This window comes from Phoxinus phoxinus, assembly GCF_949152265.1.
Source record: "Phoxinus phoxinus genome assembly, chromosome: 13".
Classification (NCBI taxonomy): domain Eukaryota; kingdom Metazoa; phylum Chordata; class Actinopteri; order Cypriniformes; family Leuciscidae; genus Phoxinus; species Phoxinus phoxinus.
Genome location: NC_136888.1, coordinates 18,985,837 through 19,009,540, shown reverse-complemented (window position 1 = coordinate 19,009,540; position 23,704 = coordinate 18,985,837). Strand labels below are relative to the sequence as shown.

At 39.2% G+C, this 23,704-nt stretch overlaps 1 protein-coding gene across 8 annotated transcripts in view; it reads right to left on the bottom strand.

Annotated features, from left to right (window-relative positions):
- The window catches only part of birc6 (baculoviral IAP repeat containing 6), a 94,229-nt gene that overhangs the window by 9,840 nt on the left and 60,685 nt on the right, over positions 1-23,704 (bottom strand). For all 8 annotated transcript variants that reach the window (XM_079631953.1, XM_079631957.1, XM_079631958.1 and 5 more), the window contains exons 66-69: positions 7,394-7,610; positions 6,216-6,361; positions 2,653-2,763; positions 1,282-1,499 (exon numbers count right to left, since the gene is read on the bottom strand). In XM_079631953.1, coding sequence (XP_079488079.1) covers positions 1,282-1,499; positions 2,653-2,763; positions 6,216-6,361; positions 7,394-7,610 — 692 coding nt within the window. The remainder of the gene's footprint in view (positions 1-1,281; positions 1,500-2,652; positions 2,764-6,215; positions 6,362-7,393; positions 7,611-23,704) is intronic.

Sequence of the window (23,704 nt, the reverse complement as noted above, 5' to 3'; positions counted from 1 at the left end):
AACCTCGTGAATTACGGCCATTTCACACCGCAAGCATTAGCAGCGCATACTTTTTTCGCCATGCATGTTAATCAATGAGTGCGTTTACACCACGAGCAGGAGCGTCGCTGCTCACGCTCAATTAAAGTGAAAGCACACTTTTGATGGACAAAATAAATATGATTTGACACAAAAAGTGCCCAAAACTGCACATAATTTGCATGTCTAGTGTGTTTTAACAAGAACTGGAGTAGGCTGTGTCAGAAAAGAAAATTAATATTTATAGACACAAATATTTATAGAAAATTTACCCATTTAAACTTGTTTTTATTATTCAGTTTGGGTAAAAGTGTATGGTATTTTATAAAAAATAAAAACGAGTAAACTATTGAATACAGTATAAAGCTTTATTTTAGTTTAATTTTAATTAACTTTTAATTTCACACACCAAGAGTAATTTATATAGTTCTATTTTATAGCGATTATCTGTTCACAAAATGCTCCATTAAAGAAAAGATAGAAAACAAATATTTGTGTGTGCTGTAAAGTGGTTAGAAAAAATTAAATCGGAATCGGCTAAAATCTGTATCGGCAGGACAAACTCAATGAAAAATCGGAATCGGCCTAGAAAATTGTAATCCGTGCATCTCTAAAATTATTTGAATCATTAACTTGTTTTAAATTATAAAAATTTATATAAATTTATATAAAAGAAATGTATAAATAATATATATGAATTATAAATCAAGTTTAATCAGATATTAATAAGATATTATCAGATTATATATATATATATATATAATATATATATATATATATAAATAAAAGTGATAAAATATGTAATATATATATATATATTTTTTAACTTGTAATTATCACTCAAGCACAAAAAATATTTAAAATATACTTATTAAATATGATGCCATTAATCATGCTCATCCATCTGCATTTTGCATATATTGAGTAACATTTATTATAATTTCTCCACAGAGTTTTAGTGATCAACAAATGCTCTGTGAATCAGTTTGACAGAATCATCAAAAATAACCAGTATAAAAGCAAGAAATTTGTTTACAAATCTAACATCGCTGCAGTTGATTGCATGAATGCTTCTAAAATAAATCTTACCCATCTATATGAGATCTATTCTGGTCCGCATTTGGTGCATTTAACCTAATTTAAGATGCTGATGTGGCCTAAATTTTTCTGTTTTTCTAAATCGATCTGTTTTTCTAATCAACAACAATCTCTTTTTTTAAATATAAGAGTGTCAGTGGATGGGCCGAGCGTGTCTTTTCATACCTTCATGATGTCGAGGCGTTCTTCATCGCAGCGGACAAACACACTGGAGGAGGAGGAGAGAGGGAGGGAGGTGGAGAGCGTGACCGCCTCCTGAGCTAATCGTCGAGCACGGGCGGCACTGTTGGCATCGCTGGCGTTCTTCACCTGAGACAGGTAATGGTAGTTCACCTTAAACACCAGCTTAGAGTCCTCATCCTCACACACCATTTCAAATGTGTCTGTGGAAGAGACCACACACGGACAGTTAGTTATCAGCAGTCACAATGGCAATGCAATACGCCTGAAAGATATGATCAGATTCACGTTTCATCGCATTTCCTCCAGAAACAGGCGTACTGTGTATTCTGAAGGGTCTGTTCTGTGAGAGCCAGTGCAGACCTGTTAACAGTCACGTCAGTTGAGATTACCTCATTCGTCTGAGGTTGGGCTAAATCATTTTTGGCAGAACAAAACTCTTGTCATCAATCAGAGCAAAGACAGATGTGAAATGACAACAAGAAAAGCCATTCTACCAGCAAGATAACACAATCCTCCCCATTTCAATTCAGACGCATTGTGCTCCTTCAAATATCTGGTGCACTTAAAGGGGAAAAAGCAGCTGAAGGGAAAACAGCAATTCCCATCCATCCACTAACTACTTATTTGGTACAAATGTAAAAGAAAAAGGGGGAAATAGGTTTAAATCAGGGTTTGTGATCCATTTGGTATTAATGAAAAGCTAGTAATTAATTAAAACATAAGAATGTTCAATTAAAATAAATAAAAATTATTTTATAATATTTTGTTTACCTGCATGTAATGTGACCATTAAGCAACATCAAATTACCCAAACATATATTAATGTGTGGTTAAATATTAATTTTAACAATTGCACCAATGGTAAAAAGTAAGTTGATAATTATTTTCATGTTATGACCAAAAAACAAATAAATAGCTAATACAATATCTCTAAACAATTTCTAAATGCTACAAGTGAATTTAAGCATTAAAACATTATAACATATAATATAAAGTGTAATAGATTCATAAATCATGTAAAATATTCATTTTGACAATTGCTATTAACAGTGTAACTACATTATTAGTGTTTTAAAGAATAATAGAGGTATTAGATGATGGGAAAGATAATCTAAAATTAAAAAGAGGAAACTGATGACTTAATAATAATAATAATAATTGGTCGTTAACCAATATGGTATCGATATCATTGCATCCCTAAAATATTCTAAATTATTTGAAAAAGTGTCAATTGTTTAATAAAATGCTTGTTCAAAGAGTCAATTCTATTATACATGCTCTCTAGATTTCTTATCAGCCAGTAAAAACTCACTGTGTCGAGCACTAGCAGAGATGTGCAGTTCCAAGACTCACCAAATTGTAGCTTCTTCATTGCTGCTGTATATTTCTCCTCCATTGAACGCAAGATGGACAGCGGTTTGGGCCTTGTTGCTGCCTTCTTAGAGCTCTCTGCCATCTTCCTCTCTGAGAAACAGAAGACAGACACATCAAAAAAAAGTGTGTGCATGTGTGTTTCAGAGTAGCCTGAGGGAATGTTCGAGTGGGTCACATCTTCCATCCTCTCATCTCTAAGCAAACAACACATCCCTACGAGACGCAAAAGTAACCTGAATGAGTGCATGTAGCTCAGCTGTCAGTAAACGAAATATACTGCAAAGAAAAAAGGCCCACTTTGATCAAATCTTTTTTTTGACTTGATAATTAAAAGACTCCCAATGGGACGCGTTTGCCTGCAAATTTATTATCTTGATAAATGGCAATAAGCACGAAATGTCATGTTGTTACACAAATGAGTCGCTGCATTTCTGTTCCACCAATTCAGATTGTTATCGAGAGGGCGCCAGACTAATGACAACGGCACCAGCAGACCATCACCACTCCAGTGAGACATATTAGACCTGCGGATAGAGGCCGTTAAAGTAACAACACAATTAAACTCCATATATTTATGGAGCTTTATGGCATTTCCGCCCATTCCGCAGTGGGTGTAGAGACATGTCCCTCCTCACACGCACATGCACTGTGACAGCCAATCAAATTACCATTGCGTTTAACATAGCCGATAACGGCCGCGCTTTGGATACGAGCCACATAAAATCCAACCGACATCGATAGCTCCACTTACATCAGTGCACGATACTGATGGCGATATCGATACCGGACTATGAGAAACCTCTCTCGACCAATCAGACACCCTGACTGCGCAGTCTCTGGTACTTTAAAAAAAAAAGATGGAGTACTAATTAAGCAGTTAAATGGGGTGGTAAGTAATGTCTCACTGCTCTTATCATATAGATTTTCCTTATGGATGGTGACAGCAGCATTGATCCGCCTCACCACGTTTAACGCCCCTTTCATTCACTCATCACAGAGAGAATGAGAGCATGAGATAGAAGGGAGGGTGATAGTTATTATAAGTGGACATTTACAGTGACACAGGACATTCCCGCAAACCTGATGACAAGCAACAAATGCTCAAAGTGGTCTAAATTTCCCTTAGCTATGTCCTAGACCTAGAGGACCTGAGAAAGACAGTTTGCGAATGTTAATAAACATGTGACTTCAAGAGCTTTAAACCCCAGGATTAGGAATTGTCATGGTCACATCCATTTTTATGAGGTCAGTGTAAAGGGACTAAACTTGATCATACGACCTCCCTGTCTGAAAATGCACCCTGGTCATGACTAAGGGCTGTTGGTTCAAATCTTAAAGAATTAGCACGACATAGATTAAGTCTAGTCTGACAAACGAAACTGCCCAGTAAAGCTGACTTTCCATTTAAAAGTCCTTCGAGGACGCGATCAGGCTTTAGAGAGCCTCTGGTGGGGCTCTGTGCTGAAGCGCCGTTTCTCTTTGGCTTATTTTGTCAGAGCAAACAGTCACTCCATGTCCCCCGGGGCCCTCAGATAAGAAAGGAGTGTGTCTTCAGCCTGTGAAATACACACCATCACTCTCCGGACTGACCACTATACATCCAGCACTGTTCCTGCTTTCACTTGTGCTCTGATTCAAGTCTTGAGCACCTAAGAAATCAGACCCTACAGAGACACAGAGCATGAACAGCTTTTCTTAAAAGGATTTTAGAGGGAAATTTACTTTAAATGGTGCTGTAAAATTCATGGGTAAGACTTGGGTAAGATCAATCTTTTTGTAAAACTACCATTCAAAAGTTTGGGGTCGGAAAGATTATTTTAATGGTTTTAAGTCTCTTATGCTCCATTTATTTAATAGAAAATACAGTAAAAACCTGTAATTAATTACAAATTAATGTGGCAAAGCTGAAATTTCAGCAGTCATAATTCCAGGCTTCACAGTGTCACATGATCCTTCAGTATTCATTTAAATATGCTGATTTGGTGAAACCGTAATGCTGAGAACAGTTGTGCTGCTTCAAAAAAAGATGAGTGCAAAGACTAAATGAGTGCAAAACCACTAAAACCAGGACGCTCTTCATGAAGTTGGATGAGAATGAACCAGGAGCTGGAATCTAGACAAAGAGCAACTTTGTTGAAGAAGCTAAAATATACAACGGTTTTGATTCGTTAAAGGGTTTGTTCACCCAAAAATGGAAATTCTGTCACTAATTACTCACCCTCATGTCGTTCCAAACCCGTAAGAGCTTCGTTTATCTTCAGCACACAAATTAAGATATTTTTGATGAAATCCGTGAGCTGTTTGAACCATCCACAGACTGCAACGTAATTACCACGGTCGAGCCCCAGAAAGGCAGTAAAGACATCGTTAAAGGAGAACTCCGGTCAATTTTAACATTGAGCTCAATTTTTTGTAAATTTGGAGTGCTGTCAATACAGAGAACAACGACAAAAATCGGTGTTGTTCACGCGCGTGATCTAAGTAACTAAACCTATGCGCGTGAACTCGACAATCGACTACTTTGGACTTCGACCGAAAACAGGAACTAAATACAGGTATGTGCGCTGGCTGATATAACATTGTTTTTATTCATATCTTTCACATCTACTGCAGTCAGATTCACTCATGTTCACTCTGAAGGAATCACTCAACATGGCTGGGCACTTGTAATGACACATCAAGGATGATAAGAGAAATAAAAGCAGGTTTAAAACGTGCCCCATTCAAGTCAATAGGGTGCAAATTTTAAAAAGAGGATAACACGGTGTAGGTAACACCGATTTTTGTCGTTGTTCTCTGTATTGACAGCACTCCAAATTTACTAAAAATTGAGCTCAATGTTAAAATTGACCGGAGTTCTCCTTTAAAAAAGTCCATGTGACTTCAGTGGTTCAACCTTAATGTTATGAAGCAATGAGAATACTTTTTGTGAGCAAAAACAAACAAATATAACGACTTAATTCAACAATCTATTCTCCTCCATGCCAGTCTACTATACGATTCACGTAAGCACCATAGTTTGTTAAATAAAGTCATTATTTTTGTTAGTTTTTTTGTGCACAAAAAGTATTCTCATCGCTTGATAAACTTAAGGTCGAGCCACTGTAGTCACTCGGACTATTTTAACAATGTTTTTACTAACTTTTCTGGGCCGGCAAATGCAATTCCCTAGTATCATATATGAAGGAGTGAGCCAGCTCATCAAACATATCTTAATTTGTGTTCCGAAGATGAACGAAAGACTTATGGGTGTAGAACAACATAAGGGTGAGTAATTACTGACAGAATTTTCATTTTTGGGTGAACTTACCCTTTAACATTTTAATGGCCACTAAATTTACATAATTCCATGTGTGTATTGATGACTTTATTGTAGTGTCTAAAATGTAGAAAATAATAGAAGTGAAAAATTAATCAATGTTTCTAAGCTGGAAATTCATTAAATTCATTCATTCAAAGTTATTAAAAATGTAACCATTCCATGATTATTTAATAAATAGCACCTAATGGAAGCATTTGGGAAATAGTAGAATTGTTCTCACCGTGGTTGGCCTGCCGTAGGTTGGTTGTGGCAGCATAGACGATCTCTGCGGTCTTCTGGATGTCGGGAACTAGCAGTGTCAGGCCTTCTGGCTCTGGGTCAGATGCCTCAGCCTTCATTACCCCTTTACTTTTGTCTTTCTTTGACCTAAGGTGGACAAAGAATCATCATGGGTCACATTTCGGTTTCTGTAGACACTATAACTTATTAATTAAGGGTCTATATTTGTGTTTGTGTAGATTCAGTGTTGAATGCCGCAACAACGGCATGTCCTCAAGACAAGAGCTTCTCAACCTCTCATGTCCCCAACCCCGAAACAAACATGCGCTGCTCGTGAGAGGTGCTAGTAGACACTGAATGTATCAAATGGGCAGCAGATCGTGACTTGTCCCAAAGTAAACCATTAAAAACAACATCCAGCTGTCTTGCAGCTAAGCACACGCCCTCAAAACATGAATCTTTCATTAAGCAGGAGGACGGAACATGAAAGAGAGAGAGAGAGACAAAGGAGAAAGAGGACATGAAATCATAAATGTCCTTTGCCCGTAAGTGACGCAGAGGAGAGTAATTAAGATGGCGTGCACTGTCATTCAAGGGTGCACGTAGTACTTTATTCATTAAAAAAAATATTTAAAAATTATAAAAATAAAATCCTTTTAAATATTAGTTTTAAGGTTTAAATTAAAAACCTAAAACCTTTTTAAAACAAAATGTAAATATAACAAATATTATTCATTGACAATACAGGCTAAAAATTTAATTCATAATGTGTATGTGTTGGGTCGAGTAAAAACAGTGGGAAACCCAATTCTAATCTGCACTATTTTGCATGTACACTACCGGTATATGAAATGGACAAGTTTGGAACAGCAGAAGCTCATGTCAGTGTGAAGGTCACTGGAGATTGGAGGCTTTTCAAGAGCAACAGAGGAGCACTGAGTGATCTAGCCGTCACTGTGTTATTCTTTTGATGAAACAAAGGTTTTGACTTGTCGCTATAGCATCAGGTTACATCTTGTGGATATAAGTCAGGGTTTTGCATGCAGGTCAGAGACAGCGAGTGTCACAGGGTGAACATCCATCCATCAGCAGTCACTCAGCCCGTCCTCTGTCCCTTAGTTTGACTGACCTGTGTGTGTGTGTGTGCGTGTGTGTGTCTAAGAGAGAGGAAGAGCGCACCTGAGGCGGTTGGTGTAGGTATCTACGCAGGTCTTCATCTTGGCCAGTAACATGCCGACAGAGGTCTGACACTCGGAGCGTTCTTCATCCTCCTCTTCTTCGGCAGCGTCTCCTGATAGCGGCAGGAGCAGAGGAACCAGGCTGGTGCAGGTGGAGATGGCTCTTAGCAGCTCCAACAGAGCACGATACAGGGGTACGTGACGCGCCATGTCCAAAACTGCAGGAGACAGAGAGAGAGAAAGAGAGAGAGAGAGAGAGACATTACGTATTAAGACAGGACACTTATAAAAGACAAAGTCGATTACATCTCTTAAAAGACAGAAGGACAGAGGGAAACAAGGGACGGTCCACACACATATTCAGCCTCTCAAGGTTGATGTTTTTAATGTAGACGTTTTTAGGAGCATCATAACCTCCAAATATTTAAACAGTTGAAATCATTCAGGACAAGGAAATGCTATATAAACGGAAGTCTCGTCTTGCACGCATTTTATAAATATACAAAGAACACTTGTGTTGCACCTGCTTAAAAGGATAGTTTACTCAAAAATAAAAAGATTCTGTCAGCAAATATATTCACAAAATATATTTTGTTTCTCATTTTTACGAGCATAAAACACAAGCAATCTTCTACTGAGCATGCTGAGATGCTATAAGGACCCGTGGTTTGAGGCACAAGGGCTGTTTGTGCATGTATTTCCTGTTTGGAGAAGGCACGATAATCCTTTTGTGGCACGGCGGAGTCTTAAAGCCAGAACGAGGACAGTGAGAGAATAAAGGATGAGAGGGAACGAGACAGAGAAAGATTACTGAGGGTCTTCAAGCAAAACGCTATAATCAGGCTCATATTATTAGTGTGCAGTTGAATGTAAGGAACATGAGTCCTGAGTGCATGTTTGTGTGTTTTTTAAAGTGCTCCTATTATGCTATTTTAAAGGTTGCTAATTTTGTTTTGAAGGTCTCCTACAACAGGTTTACATGCATCAAAGGTCAAAAACACTTTAATTTTCTCATAATATACATTGCACATCACCACATTTTTCAATGATTCTTAAACAGAGAGCAAGCGCTTTGCAAATCCCGCGTTGAAGTCAGAGGTTCGCGAATCAGTCGTCAGTAAAATGACGTGTTGTGGGCTGGTCAAGTCGTTCGCAGGCGTACGTACAACATAAGCGGGCATTCAATGTACAACATAGGCGGGCATTATGCAAATGTATCTTCTAGTGACGTAGAACCATAAAGTTGTAGGATTCTAAAAAAAATCCCAAAAACGTATTGGCGGTTCAGAGTCGATTCTTTCTTTTGGGAGACAATAACTGTTTATCATGCACTTTCGACTTTATAGCCGTTTGTGAATGTAAAACGTTCTGCAAAGTTGTATTACACACTGCATGAAAAGGGAATATTAAAAAAATCATAATGGCACTTTAAGAAGAAAGGAAATTGAAACACCTGAAGGAACTATTTCAAAGGGTTTCATTTGAGTGTGCGCTCGCTGCGAGGACAACATAGATCAGAGAGCGTTTAGTGTGCGTGTTGTATCATCTCAATGTCAGTCTATGTTCCAGATTCTCCTCATGCTCTCCTCAGTTCAGACCGTTTCTCCTTCACTCTCATCTCATTTACAGACTAACTGATTTACTGCACACCAATCCTCCTCTCTGCCCCTCTCTCCATCTCATCAGACATTCAGCTCCATGCTGGAATGGGTGGATGATAAACAATGTTAGTGAGAGCGGAGAGGACGCATACGTCAGTTCCCTTTCCCTCCATTGCCGTGCTCAGAGAAGAGTGGAGATGATGGAGGAAGAGAGGAGGGAGGACATGACAGGACAGTAGGATACAGAAGGGGAAGACAGCAGACACTTCAGAAGGAGAAGAGAATAGAGAACAGGCAAGGAGACATGAAGCGACCAGAAAGTAGGAGGGGTAAACAGAATGGAGGCAAAGAGAAAGCAGATGACATCAGAGTGGAGTAGAAGAGATGAGAAGGAAGAAGAAAGCAGTAGAGGAGATAAGTAATGCCAAGTGGAAAAGTGACCAGAAAGGAGAAATAAAAAGGGGGGGACAAGAAAAGAAATAGTAGAGGAGAAGACCAGAAAAAGGCAAAAAGATGAGAATGCTAGAGTAAAGGGGACCGAAAAGAGTTAAGAGGAGACAAGAAGAAAAGAGGAAAGAAGATGAGAGAACACAAGAAAGAAAGAGAGAAGAAAAGTAGAAGATCAGACAAGACGGAAAAAAAGGAAAGGGGAAATCAAGAAAAAAATGAGAAAGCTGAAAAGACAAGTACAAAAGAGAGATGACGAGAAAAAGGAGAAGAGACCAGGAGAAGAGGAAGCAGAAAAAAGGAGACGATGGAGCTCTGAAAGGTGGAGAGGAGATTAGAGGGAAAGCAGGAAAGATAAAAAGGGGAGGAGAGGAGAAAACCGAAGATGAGGCAAGTGGAGGAAAGGAGAAAACAAAGGGAGGAAAAAGCAGAGAGAAGACCAGACAGGAGGACAAGAAAAAAAAAGAAAAAGGCAGAGAAAAGAGATCTTATTATAGATAATACTGTAGTCTCACGTCAAACTCCTCACAGCAGCTCTAACACCACTTCAATATCATCCATCCATTCCCCCTTCACCAGGAAGAGACTCCAGGAAGGTCACAGGTCATCTGGACTCAAACTGATCCACAGAGCTTTAAAGGGTAACTAAACCCTAAAACAACTTTTTTAAGTTAATGATGATCTGTAAGACTGGGGCTTTATTAATGCTGTTTATTGATTCAAGTAATTTGTTTGACATTTGGGTATAAAGTGTTATAATTCTACAATATATGGTGTAAAAACGTCTGAGTGCTGCCCTCTTCAGGTTGAACGGTGGCTACTGCAGTTGGATTTTCCTATTGGAAGTTGTGGTACCCTGTGACGTACGAGGGTACCAGCTAACCACGCCCTTGCCTACAGAGAGACGCGTCTCAGGTGCACGCCCCCCCTCCACTGAGCTCTGCACACTTTTCCAGCATTTTTCAAATATTGCCAAAGGGTGGAGTCAGGCTCTGACCAGGGGTTGAGTTACTCTTTAAACGATTCTTCATTTTGTACCTTAAGACCTTTGTGACTGACCTCTCCCCCCATCGTCTCAGTCTATAAAAGATGCTAGCCTCAAACAGAAGCTCCATTCTCTCTCTCTCTGTGTGTGTGTGTGTGTGTGTGTGTGTGTGTGTGTGTGTGTGTGTGTGTGTGTGTGTGTGTGTGTGTGTGTGTGTGTGTGTGTGTGTGTGTGTGTGTGTGTGTGTGTGTGTGTGAGTGAGTGAGTGAGTGAGTGAGTGAGTGAGTGAGTGAGTGAGTGAGAAGGAGAGACAGCCCTGTACAGACAAGAGACATCTTAAAAAAATAAAAGTAGAGTTTTGTACTCAGCAAGGCTGCACTTATTTGATCAGATATTAATTGGAGTGAAAACCGAAATACAGTGAAAACCGTAATATTGTGAAATATTATTACAATTTAAATCATATTTAAATGAATGTAATATATTCCTGTGATGGCAAAGCTGAATTTTAAGCATCATTACTCTAGTCTTCAGTGTCACATGATCCTTCAGATATTACTCTTATATACTGATTTGCTACAAGAAACATTTCTTATTATTATCAATTTTGAAAACAATTGTGTTGCTTAATGTTTTTTCCCCCCAGAATTCATCAGGATTTCCCCAGAACAGCATTATTTCTTTTGTAACAAATGTCATTTCTGTAGGGCAGTATAATACAGCCCCTTTAAGAACCCATACACACACACCGGAACCATGAAGAAACGTTTTAGGGGTATGCAGTGTGTGTGACAGTTCTCAGAGCATGTGGTGGAAACTCTTTGTCACCATGACAACAAAGATCTCTAGGACAGGCGGGACAAGACACACCAGCAGCAGTGCAGAAACGCACACTCGCTTTTTGCCTCGTGGGTTAGTAAAAATTTAATCTGGTTATTTACAACGTGCGGAAACGCATAACTGTTCATGACATGCAGATAAAGAGAGCGAGACAAAAAATACCCTCTTATAATAGGACTCCACTGTGAAATATGCATTCACATATATATATATATATATATATATATATATATATATATATATGTGTGTGTGTGTGTGTGTGTGTGTGTGTGTGTGTGTGTGTGTACACTTTTTTTTTGGTGTGTTTGAAGTAACACTAGCACACTTTTGTTGAAGTGAATCAGGTTGACAGGAGTCTGATTATAAATGCCGCTTTGCAGAGCGGAACTGGGCCTGGAGTCTAATGACTGACACAAAAATCATGCTTCCCAAATCATTCAGGGCACAAGAGTCCTCCGCCTGTCTGGAGTGTGTGTAAGTGAGTGAGTAAGCGAGAGAGAATCCTTCACATGAGGGCCGGCTGGAAAGAAAGACATGCAGCAAGAGCTCAGAGAAGCACTCCATCAATAATGCAACAGAACGAGGAATAAAACAAGATGAGCGCTACTGCATCTCCCTTTCACACTTCTGCATCTCTCTGACACAGACAACACTGAGACGCAAGACATGGACTGATGGCACAACCCGACCAAGGACTCAACATACTGAAGAGAACAGATCCGGATCCATGTGCCAAAGATAGAAGAGACTGAAAGACGGTTTATCTATCACCACAACTTATACTAAAATGCACAAGCATCTAGAATAGAGATGCTGCAATATTAAACTTCCGCCTGGAACTGATCAACTGATTGTTGCTGATAACCAATAAATAGCGGATACTAAAATTCTATACTAAGCAAGTAAAAATAAAACACTACAAGTAAATGCTACAAGCGATTTTGTCAATTTTAATAAACGTCATGAAAAAAAGTATGACATTTTAAAAAATAATTTATTATGACATCTGCCAAATATTACATTTAACACTGTTATTTATTAGTGTTTTAAAGATTAAACTTAAGTGAGCGTTAGATGATGGCAAAGTTAATTTAAATGTAAAATAAAGGAAATAAGCATGAACAATTAAATATCCAATACTGTTCAATATTGATGAATTAAAAAGCCTTTAATATCAGCTGATAACCAATATAAGGTTTAAAGAAATACTTTTATGCAGCAAGTTGGAAACATTAAATTGATCAAAAGTGACAGTAAAGGCATTTATAATGGTAGAAAAGAAGAAGACTCAAGCTTTTGAACTTTCTATTTATCAAATTCATTCATCTTTCATTAAAATCACGGTTTTCAACATCGATAATACATTTTATTGAGCACCAAATCAGCGTATTAGAATGATTTCTGAAGGATTATATAAACAGCCTTGGTGAAGAGACTTTAAAAAAAGGAAAAAAAAAAAGGTCTTACTGACCTCAGATTTTAAACAGTAGTGAACTACTAAATACTTTTAAGGTTGAGTGCATAAAAGAACTCCTTCACTCCTTGTCCCAGTACCACACCAAATCCAACAGCATCATCAGAATGAGTCCAGAGTCAAAATGCCGCTGTCTCTGGATTTAATCCAGCTGACCCCAGAGATAACAGGTGACAGTGGCGGCTCTCAGTTACTTTAAACACGTGGAGTCAGCCAGCAGACACTTCGGTGCCCTGACAATCTGATTGTAGGCATTAACATCGACACCCTCATGAGAAAGTGGCACCCTTCCAGACGTTTATGTACGAGTTGCTTACGGGAGGTATCTGCGCTGCACAAAAGCTGTAATTTTCAGGAAAACAGTCTTGTATCTGAGGAAACTCTGTGCCTGCACAGGCTGTTTATACACAAGGATGTTTGATGGAGCTAATGGCGACGACCACAGGGCTGTAATTTTCCTCCTCTGCAAAGCTGCTATAAAACCCTCAGCTAACGGAAGGATAACAAAGCGCATTCTTCCCTTTCTGCATCATTTAAAGCCACTAAATCATTCAGAGCATTTCTCTCATCTGAAGAGGAATCAGTTTCTCAAGTGCTCTAAAGAGTCTGTCTACTCATGAGGACAGGATTTTGGACAGCGAACTGAGCAACTGATGTAAGTGCCAAAATAAAAAATGTGACTGGCAAAACAATTTTTCCTTCATGGTCACATGATCCTTCAGGAATCAATCTAATGTGCTGATTTGCCGCTCAAGAAACATTTCTTATCATCAATGTTAAAAATAGTTGTCAGTTAATTTTGTTCTGGAAACAATTATCCATTCTTTCAGGACTAGAAAGAGAAAGTTTACAAGAACAATTTAATTTGAAAAAAAAAAAAGTCACTTGTTCAATGTTCAATTAAATGCATTTTGCTGAATAAAAGTAGCCTATTGATTTCTTAAAATAAAAATAAAAAATCCTACTGACCAAAACCCTTTGAATTGTAGAATATTTGACACAAGGTTAGAAACTGCTTAAAATCACCAGCATAAACCAATAAAAAGCAGTTTGCAGACCAGCATCCTACAGTCCGCAAAGCAAAGTCGACTGAAGGCCAACAAAGCAAAAATAATCTTGAGGTCCAGTTACTTTCTGTCATTTTAATGACCATGCCATTTCTGTCCTCCCATCCTTCCTTTCACTCCTCCACTCTCATTTCTTTATCCAATTTAGCTCCCGTGCACCCATCTAGGTAAAAAGGGGTATCTATCTCTCTCCACGCAGGAGGGCATAATTAATTTTGACAAGCCCTCTGACTGACATTTGCCATTTTGTGTGGGCACACACATGCTGTCAAAGAGCTTTGGAGAGAGGATAATATGACTTTACAAAGGGCACCTGTTTAAATGAGAAGAAATGAGATATATTAATTAGGGGTGTGCGATATAGGCAAAAATAAATAAATAATCTAAATTTTTTGGGGGGTTTTAACGATGATCAGACGATATTTTTCTGAGTGTGTTTTTGTGCTGGTATCTTGGACAGCTGATTCCTAATGGTTTTTTTTTATCCTTCATATTTTGTGCGGTGGTTAGTTTTGTAGCAGTGACAGAAATTAAATGTTCAAATGATGAAATAGATTTTTAGCTTTATAAGGGCAATTTTTTCTTACCGAATTAAATGTAGCCTATTAATTTTATTATGTCAAATTTAATCCATCTTTGCAATGCAGAGGAAACAAAGAAGCTGCAACTGAAGTGGCATTTAGATGCATTTACACAGACTGTATAATGCAGCTCAGAGATACAAATGAATAACCTACAGTCACAAATGTAACTGTTTTGATGTTTTAAAAATAAAAGATTGATATATGAAACCATTCTAAAATTGAAAAGTTACTTTAAATATGAAACTAGAACCACCAGTATGTGGCGGCAAGTCACTGTTAATGAGCGAATCAGAGTCATTTCAGGAACAAACCATTTGACTTTTGAGTGCGTCATTGAATCATTCATTTAACAGATTCGTTAAAATGGACTGATTCATTCAGTAACGAAACACCGCAGTGAGTTGCTCAGACACGCAAAATAGTTCTGCTTTGAACTATGCTCGTCATCGAAATGGAGAAAAACAGGCAATATTGTGTCACTTAATATGAACTTTTGGTTTAATAAATTGCTGTTTAAAATTAATTGTGCATTTGCAATTGTGCTGATATTTGGGGGGAAATTAGCCCTCTTTGTGTGATTTCATAACTATCATATGATATAAATATAACCTAAAAGACACATGCTCATAGTGGGGCATTTTTACTGCATTTTAATAGAGTAAATCAAGCAGTGAGAGCTTGCAGTCTAAATGCGCACGCGCAGTCTAAGCTACACTGAAAAGGCTACATCAATTAGTGTATGCACTCTCTAAGCGTGTTAAAAGTGAGAGACACTCGATAATGTCAGATTGCACATCGTTAAAACAAAAATTATGATCTATTTTGCACACCACTAATATTAATAGATCACAGCAGAGGAAACCGGCTGAATGCTGTTACAACCCTTCACTACAAACATCTTAATGAGAAAAAGAAACGGTACAGAAAGGGGGGTGGGGGGGGGGGGGGGGGGCTCAGCAAGAGAAAAATAATGTATCTTGCCGGTTTTGACTGTCAGATATAAATTGTGTGCATTGTTCGGAGTTTGTCCTCTAATGATGATCGTGGTGGAGATTTAGAGAAGAAAAAAAAATGGGTAAAGGCATGAATGTGCATCGGATGAGTGCACACACATCCATTAAAAGGTTTCCAAGCCATCACTCACTCTCTCCGTTTTTGGTGTTTGATCGATGGGAGTAGGAGTGCATCCTGCAGGATGTTGCGGCAGGTTTGAAAAGCTTGTCAGAGCTGACCCAATTTACCACTGTCCATTTCTGAGAGTCTCTGCAGAACCTTTCTCAAGGTCTGTATTACACCAACTTCGGTTTTAAAAGCTACATATACACAAGATTCAAGACTAGGGGTGTATCCTTAATGACTGCCACTAAAAATTTGAGGGCCAAAACTGGTTGCAAAAATTACTAACCTGATCATTTTAGCAGTTATTTTAAGATCACTGTTAGTTTTTTATAACCAATATTATAGCTTTGTAATTAAAATGTTTATGATGCATAAAAGCTCAAATCTACGTTAATTTTAATTGCACGGAAAATGCGACCAAGTTTATTATTCAGAATTTCTCCTTTTGTGTTCCCTGGAAGAAGAAAATAAGTAAAATCAATAAATATCTGTAGATATATTATACAACATATATAAAAAAAACTCTGTTGAACACAATTGACTAAAAAGATGTAGGGATTATTCCAAATGATTGCAGATTCATATTGCTTGAATTTAATGAATAAGGCCTTTTATCACAATAATCTTAATCCAAAAATTGCATTATTTCTGTGAATTTTACATGGAGGAGTTAACCTCTATGCTACAGAAGTACCTCAGAGGTCAAAGGCAGCAGTCTGATCTTAAGTGGTTAGAACCAGATATTAATAGATCATCAATATTAGAACATGAGCAGATCTTCTAGCAGCGCAATCTGTTCAATATATTATGGTCACACACGCATACAGTAATGAGATCGCTCCATAATCACCCACCACCGGCTGTCAGCTTGATGATTATATGATCCACAGCTCCAGAGAGAGAAAATTACAAACAAATAAATGAATATAAACAATGGCTCATTGACAAAGGAACTCCACTTAAAGCAGATTGAAAAAAATATCCTGCCTCTTTCTGCATGGCTTCTAACCTGCCGGGTTCATTTTGATCCGTTTGAAATGTTCTGGCACGGCACTGAGAGCCCGGGACCGAGGGAATTCACCCACATGATAATTTCATTTAATTGGACTGCGATAATTTCTGCACATTATGGTGACTGAAATGTGCCTATACTCATTATCAAAGAGAGAGCGAGAGTTAAAAAGAGAGAACAAAAGAGAGATCTAGAGAGGGGGGGGGGGTGCTCTCAAATAGTTATGTTGAAGATGATTGAAGCAAAGTTCATAATCTTCATATACTACCATTTCTGGCTGGCTACAGGATTTTATAACCACAAATGTGTCAACACACACACACACGCACAGTACCTCAGGAAGCATCAGAATGAAACGCTGACATTGAACTACAGTAAAACAAAGATATAGCCAACTGCTTTAACACTGCAGAAAAAGCTAATACACCGAGAAAGAAAAAAAAGTATAATGAAAACATTATTATAAAACAAAGTGTGAATGATTAAAAAATTATCGTGTCATCATTGTTATATGTAACTCCAAAAAAGGAACGAAATTAAACAAAAACTTTCAACCCCTCCCTTCAAACCACCTGGCTCCTTTTTGCTATGTAACACCTACTTTTCAAGACCCAAACTATTTCCAATGACTAAAATCAATATACATCTTTTCCCTCTTTGAATAGCCTTTTCACTCACAAAAAAAACATTACAGAAGTAAATGGGGTGCAAATGCTGTTTCAAGATTCTACAGTCAACTACTTCCTCTCAGACTGGTACAGTTGTGCCTGTAGCTACAGTCTTTTACTGACCTCCTGTAATTGTACGCCTGCCCAGAGGTCAGGATCATTTCAGATTGAAACCGTAAATAATTGATCTGGCTTTGCTGAGGTCCGAGGACTGCTAGAAGTAAACCAACTTATTTATGTAGCACATAACACTGATATATGATTTTATCGGACTGGATGTGGCAGGGACGGAGTGTATACAGATCCTCTACTCTCTCCCCTTCTATTAAAATGTTAATGTGGACAATGAGGTTGATAGTTTATTAACACAGACCAATGGACAGGAGACCAGATAAGGGCAAAGAGCAGGATGGAGAATCGTAAAACGCACAGGGGAAGGAATGTTCAGACATACGCGAGGAGGATGAGGGGGGGTAGGTTGTGTTGTACTTTATTTCCACTGATGGTGAGTAAGGAAACAAGAATCATGCTCCTCAAGGGTAGAGGTGAGTCAGTGTTCGGACACGCTGTGCTCATGGTAGCTTGCGTTTGAGTTTCGAGTTGGGCTGCTGTAGACGAGGATTACAAGAAAACCATTTCTTCACATTTCATCTTCAAAGCTGTCAGCATTAAAGGCCACTTAAATAACATTTATTTACTGTGAGGGGCCCGTGATCTAAAGTTCAGGGATAAATTTCATTTCAAATGTCAATGTGATCATTTTCTAAACTGTCCAATGAAATATATCCGTATATCTTCCTCATAAAAACGACTTCTTAATGAGTTTTTTTATTTAGTCTTTTGACAAAGGCCAATTCAGCTAGAAAAAAATAAAACAATTGATAATGTCTTCTGAAGGGTTGCTTTTCAAGTGAATTTATTTTGTTTCAGGGATTTTTTTATTTTTAAACTGGAAAATTACACAAAAATACTTTTTAAAGTCTGCTTAAAATCAAAAAAGTTAGAGGAAATGGCTGTATTTAAAAAAAAAAAAAAATTTTAAGTGTGTATTAGCCTGGAGTAAGCAAGTTCTGAAACATCGTGCCTTGGTGCATGCAGCCATTGCAAGTTTGAGTCAAGCTCATTTCCAATCCTTTCATCCCTAATCTCCTCATCATTTCCTGCCTACTCTCGGCTATTTTTGCAAATAAAACAAAAAGAAAATGTTAATGCACTCAGGCTTTTATGGTCTTAGTGTTCTTTCTTAAGATGACAGGATAAATAATCAAAAAAGCCTGAAAAATAGTCAGGGATTATCGATAATCAGAAGACAAGGACACTTCATGTCAGTTTTATGTCCATATGTAATCTATCAAATCCCAAATATGCCAAATGACCACCATTCCACACCTTCTCTCCATTTGGATGCTTCTCTTCTCCTCATCTCTCTGTAGCTTTACATTGTTCTTGGCAATAAAGACATTTGACGTGTGAGCCTTCTCGCCGCCCACCCTCTCGATCTCCCTCGTTCGCTCTGTTTCCGCGGTTACCAGTCGCTCTGCTTGGTTATGCAATGCACGGCGCTTTCAGACTCCGAGACGGGACCTATAACCACACGACTGCCATCGGCTACGGACAGAGAACGGCAGGGTGGGGAGCTCGCAGCTGCAGGTCACCAATCTCATGAGCGTCCGGAGGCATTTGCGCGCATCTGTAGCGCTTCTACACCCAAAGAAAAAGAGGAGCGCAAAAGAAGAAGGCAAAGAAATCGCGGAGGAGGGAAAGGAGAGAAGGTGGGGGCCGGTGTTTATTATAAATGCTGAGACGCCTCACTTTCAGATGCTAAAAGGGTCAGATAGACAAGAGTGACAGCAGAGAACGGGAGCGTGTGACACTGAGAGGGAGGGGAGAAAAAGGAGGGGAGGAAGAGTGCTTTTTTTAAGGGATATTTTGGTAAAAGGAGAGAGCATGGGAGAGGGAGGGGAGAGGGAGGGGAAAGGAAAGGAGAGCAGGGAATGGATTTCTCCGAGACCCCCTTGAATGAAAGGTGTAAGCCGTTCAAGCTAAGAATAAATAAAAAAAACAACGCAAGGAAGAAGAATAAAAGATCTGAATGAACGTGGAACAAAAGGAAGGTCTGGTGATACACAATGAGGCTGGAATACTGACACAGAAAGAGCGAGAGAAAGCAAGAGGGAGAGAGATAGGAAGAGAGAGACAGAGAGCGAAGGGGAGGGACGTTGGGGACTGAGATTGTTGTCTGCGTAACGCACACGGCTCAAGGAGATGCTTTTGTAGACCTACTCTTGTACCCTCTTCTCTTTCTCTTTCTTTCTCTCTCTCTCTCCCTCTCTCTCTCTCTCCACCTCTCAATTTCTCTTTTTTCCTTCTTTACTATCTCGGGGACATCGGATGTTTGGCCAGCTGGCCCTCATGTTGCCGTCAGCCCGGATATGCCTCTCCTGTGATGAGCCCACAGCATGCTGGATCTTCCCCCAGATCTCCCACGCCGTAGGGTAAGACTCCTTGTTTTCTTCCTACACTTTCTATGTTTATCGTCTTGCTCTCTGTTCACCGTTTGTGTCAGTCTGTCCAACTGCTTTATTGTCCACTTCGCAGAGCTGTATGTTTGGCCCCAAGCTGCTTATCAGGGTTGATGTTCTGGTACCTAGTTGTAAGAACCTGGATGTATACGCTTGTATGTGTGCTCCAATGAATGTGGCACCATGCTATACTATTAAGAAAAGACGGGATGAGAAAAGCGCTATCGTTTAGTGTGCGTGGCAGAGGCAAACAGCAAGTGAGACGGTTTAAAATGTACAGTAAATCATCTCAGCTGCCGAGAGTCACCCTGTTGTAGCAGCTCCGCAGGGAAATATCATTTTCTGAGGGGGAAATCCATCACAGTGGTGGGGGGAGACATCCTCTTTTGTGTTCATTACGCCACACTCGCAGCTGGGCAATCAGTGGAGAGAGAAATCTCACCCTCTGTGCCGCTCCACTGGGCGTTTGGGTCTGGCTTCTGGATGAGCGCTTCTGGTGGCTGTCTGAGAACGTAAGGTGCGGATGGGCCACATGGAGGAACGGAAAGAGGCTTCCACATCTTGTTTGTTTTTCTCACATTGCTCTCCTATTTCTCCACAGATAAGCACCCTGGAGACAGAGGTGGGGGGGTCAGAATGGGAACGACCACTGTCAGTATAGAGGAGGTTCGGGCTCTAGAGGGAAAAGAGGAGCGAGAGGAGTCTATCTTGGCCCTGCTGGGGATCATTGGCACCTTCTTGAACCTCTTCGTCATAGTGTTTGTTTACATTTACACCACTCTGTGAGAAGGATCCACACGGGTTGGAAGCAGGTGTAGGTGAGAGGCGGGGTCCAACAGAGATATGACAGCAGGGTTGACGTCTCAAAGGGAAGAACGTGGAAGATGACACTGGGCTGCTGAGGAGTGATGCTTATTATTGACCTCTGAACCCTGGCGGATATACATCAATGCGATGGACATCAGCTAACACAGGTCTCTGGACACACAGAGAACAATTCTTGGATACGCCAGATTCGTACCCTCGCGAGACGTGGTCATGGGCCAAGAGACCTTTCGTTTACCTGGCTATGGGAATTACATTGAGCACTGCCTACTTTCGATAACACGGACACAGGTATGCAGAAAGACCCTATTGGTCAAACACAAGAATGTAATAGGGCAACAGAACAACTCCCTCCGAACTTATCCACCAATAGAAAGAATTCTGCAATAAAATGGAAACATTGGAATTATAAAATATTTTTCTATTAAGAACAAAAGAAAGAATGAGACACTTCGAGACCCATCTGCAGGTTCGAAATGCTGGACCTTATGGGGGACAGGCTGTTTGGTGACATATGGACACTTTTTCACTACAGATCCTCTGACTGGTTGAGGGAAGATAAACAGACAAATATGAGTGTGTGTTTTCTCTCGGATTCGAGCGCGGTGTCAGACACGTTGTCTCAATACATGATTACATACTAGATGTACTGTGCCATAGGGAATCTGATCAATAAAATGATATTCTATGAATCGGGATGTTGTCAATGACATGCATGTGTGGGAAAAATGCTTTGGTTTAGCTATATTAAATGGTCCTGTTTCGAGAAGACCAGAGTTGACCAATCACGTATATGCTGCCCTTGCACGTCTATGAGTGTGAGTCATGCATTTGGATTTTTGAGTGTTAGTAGAGCTCAGCGCACCATAAGGAGAGGCAGGTGAAGCAACAAACAGTTGCGAAAAAGCTACAGAGAGAAAAACAGAGAGAGGAGGAGGTTGAGGCAGAGATGGTCACTAGGTATTAATCCTCTATTTTCATCAGTTTATCCCAGTGGTGATGGGAGGTGTTTTTAAGCCTTCTGAGATCGCAGAGGTCAATTTTCATGTCACATGCGATAGAGAGAGGTAGAAATGGCTGATGGGAGCTTCATGCATGAGAATGAGGCTTCAGAATGCACTCTAAACAGCCTCCGACTTACACACACTCCCCCAACCAATTTAAAATTCGGCTGAAAATGTAAGCACGTGATTTTTTTTTTTTTTTCGAGAAAATGATTAAGTTGCTGTGTGTGCGTGTGTTTGCCCTCTATCTCAGTGTCTTACAATATGTCACACTGAAATGTGCTCAGAAAAATCTGCCTGTGGAAATGTTAGCAGGGTTTTACGCTTAGTCTCAGGTCCCTCAATAAATTCCAAAGCCACAGGGCACTGCTGTAATAAAGGCCTGTGCTGTAAATCAGCATGTACCTGCAGGGCTTATCATCAAATACAAATCCCCATTACAATGGCTCTGTGTAAACCAGCTCTCCGACCAGCGTAAAACCTCTCTACCTGCACTCAGATCAGCGTGAAAACTTTACACCAGCTCTCAGATCAGTGTGAACTCTAAACCAGCTCTTATGTCAGTAAGTCATGAAACTAAACTTTCAATTTCATTCGGAACTAAAACAACAATTGGTCTTTTCAAAAAATATTATGTAAAAGCTTTAATCTGACAGATACTGATCTATTGAGTTTTTTTGTGCCAGATTAGTAAGAATAACAGACTTCGATAATGTGATTGTAGCTCGATTTTTCTCCAGCATGTATACACCAAAAGACAGGGGTGGTGTATTTAATCCTTCAAACATTCAAGTGTTCATTATGTCACGTAAACTTATAGCAATAAAGACTGTAGCTCAATTTTAACTGTGCATATAACATGCTTTGATTTTAAAGCTGATGTAGAGGGTTTACTCTGTGTAAACCCTCTCAGATTAAATGAAACCCTCTACACCTGCAAAAGACACCTAGTATAGCCACATTTGCCAATCCTAAGAGCTTAATCAAACCATAAATAAAGCACTTCCAGCATTTTGATGGACATGGCCTCCTGACACACACGAATGAATAAGGAACTCATGATTTAGTTCAGATACAGCTTGCAGGCGTAATGCAGGGGGGATGTGTGTGTGTCCTGGGGTCAACATCCTGTGCAAGCCGCCCACGTGAGGTTACACGAGACACAGTGGTTAAAGACATATGAATCACAAATGCTTTATTCACATCTCTGCTCTTCACAGGACGCACACACACACTTTTTACAGTACTTTTCAAAAGCCTTAACTTTGAAAGCACACCAATGATGCCTTAAATGTCTCTAGGCAAGAGCACTAGATTTTGGAAAAAAATTGGTGAGGAGATAAATATAAATAAAGTGTTAGGAGTGAAAAGGGAGCAATATTGAGGGGGTGGGAGAAGAGGAACGAGAAAACACTATGATAATTTATGTTTACATGCAGGGAAAAGACTCTAGCACCTCAAAAACCCACCCTGCTTAATGAGTGCACCACGTCAGCACTGTTTCACACAAACACACGCTAACATCACACAAGCCTTAGCATATGTCAGGTGTGCCATGTGTGGGTGAGTGAGATAGTCCCCTGAAAGCTATTTTAATTACAGGGATATGAAGTAAATGGAAATAAACAATGCTGAAGAGGAAATGCATGTCATACAGAGCTGCATTAACACAAAAGCTTGATCTTTTGTACACATACTGATAATACCAGGACTGTGTTATTTTTTCGTCAGCTAGCTAGCATTCTAAATGAATAGATACATACTAGGAATGGACCAAGATTAAAATTCTGGGTGATATTATCATGTTATGGCCAATAACAAATATTTTTCTGATTTTAAAATTCTATACTAGTTTGTTGAACTAAATAATAATAATAACAAACAAAAATCAATTGTTTAAAATACTAAATCACTTTATTTTTATTATGAACGGGTTTTATCAGAAAAAGCGATTCCTTTATAAACCAAGCGGATATCATTTCAGTTCAGCCGCAGCGCAAGCTCACTGAGTGAGTGAAATCTCCTGTTATAATCAAAAATCTGTCTATACTGCACATAGTGAATCAATGTTGAAAACAGTTGTGCTGCTTAATATTTTTTCCACGATTCTTTGATGAATAGAAAGTTCAGAAGAACAGCATTTATTTGAAATAGAAATATTTTG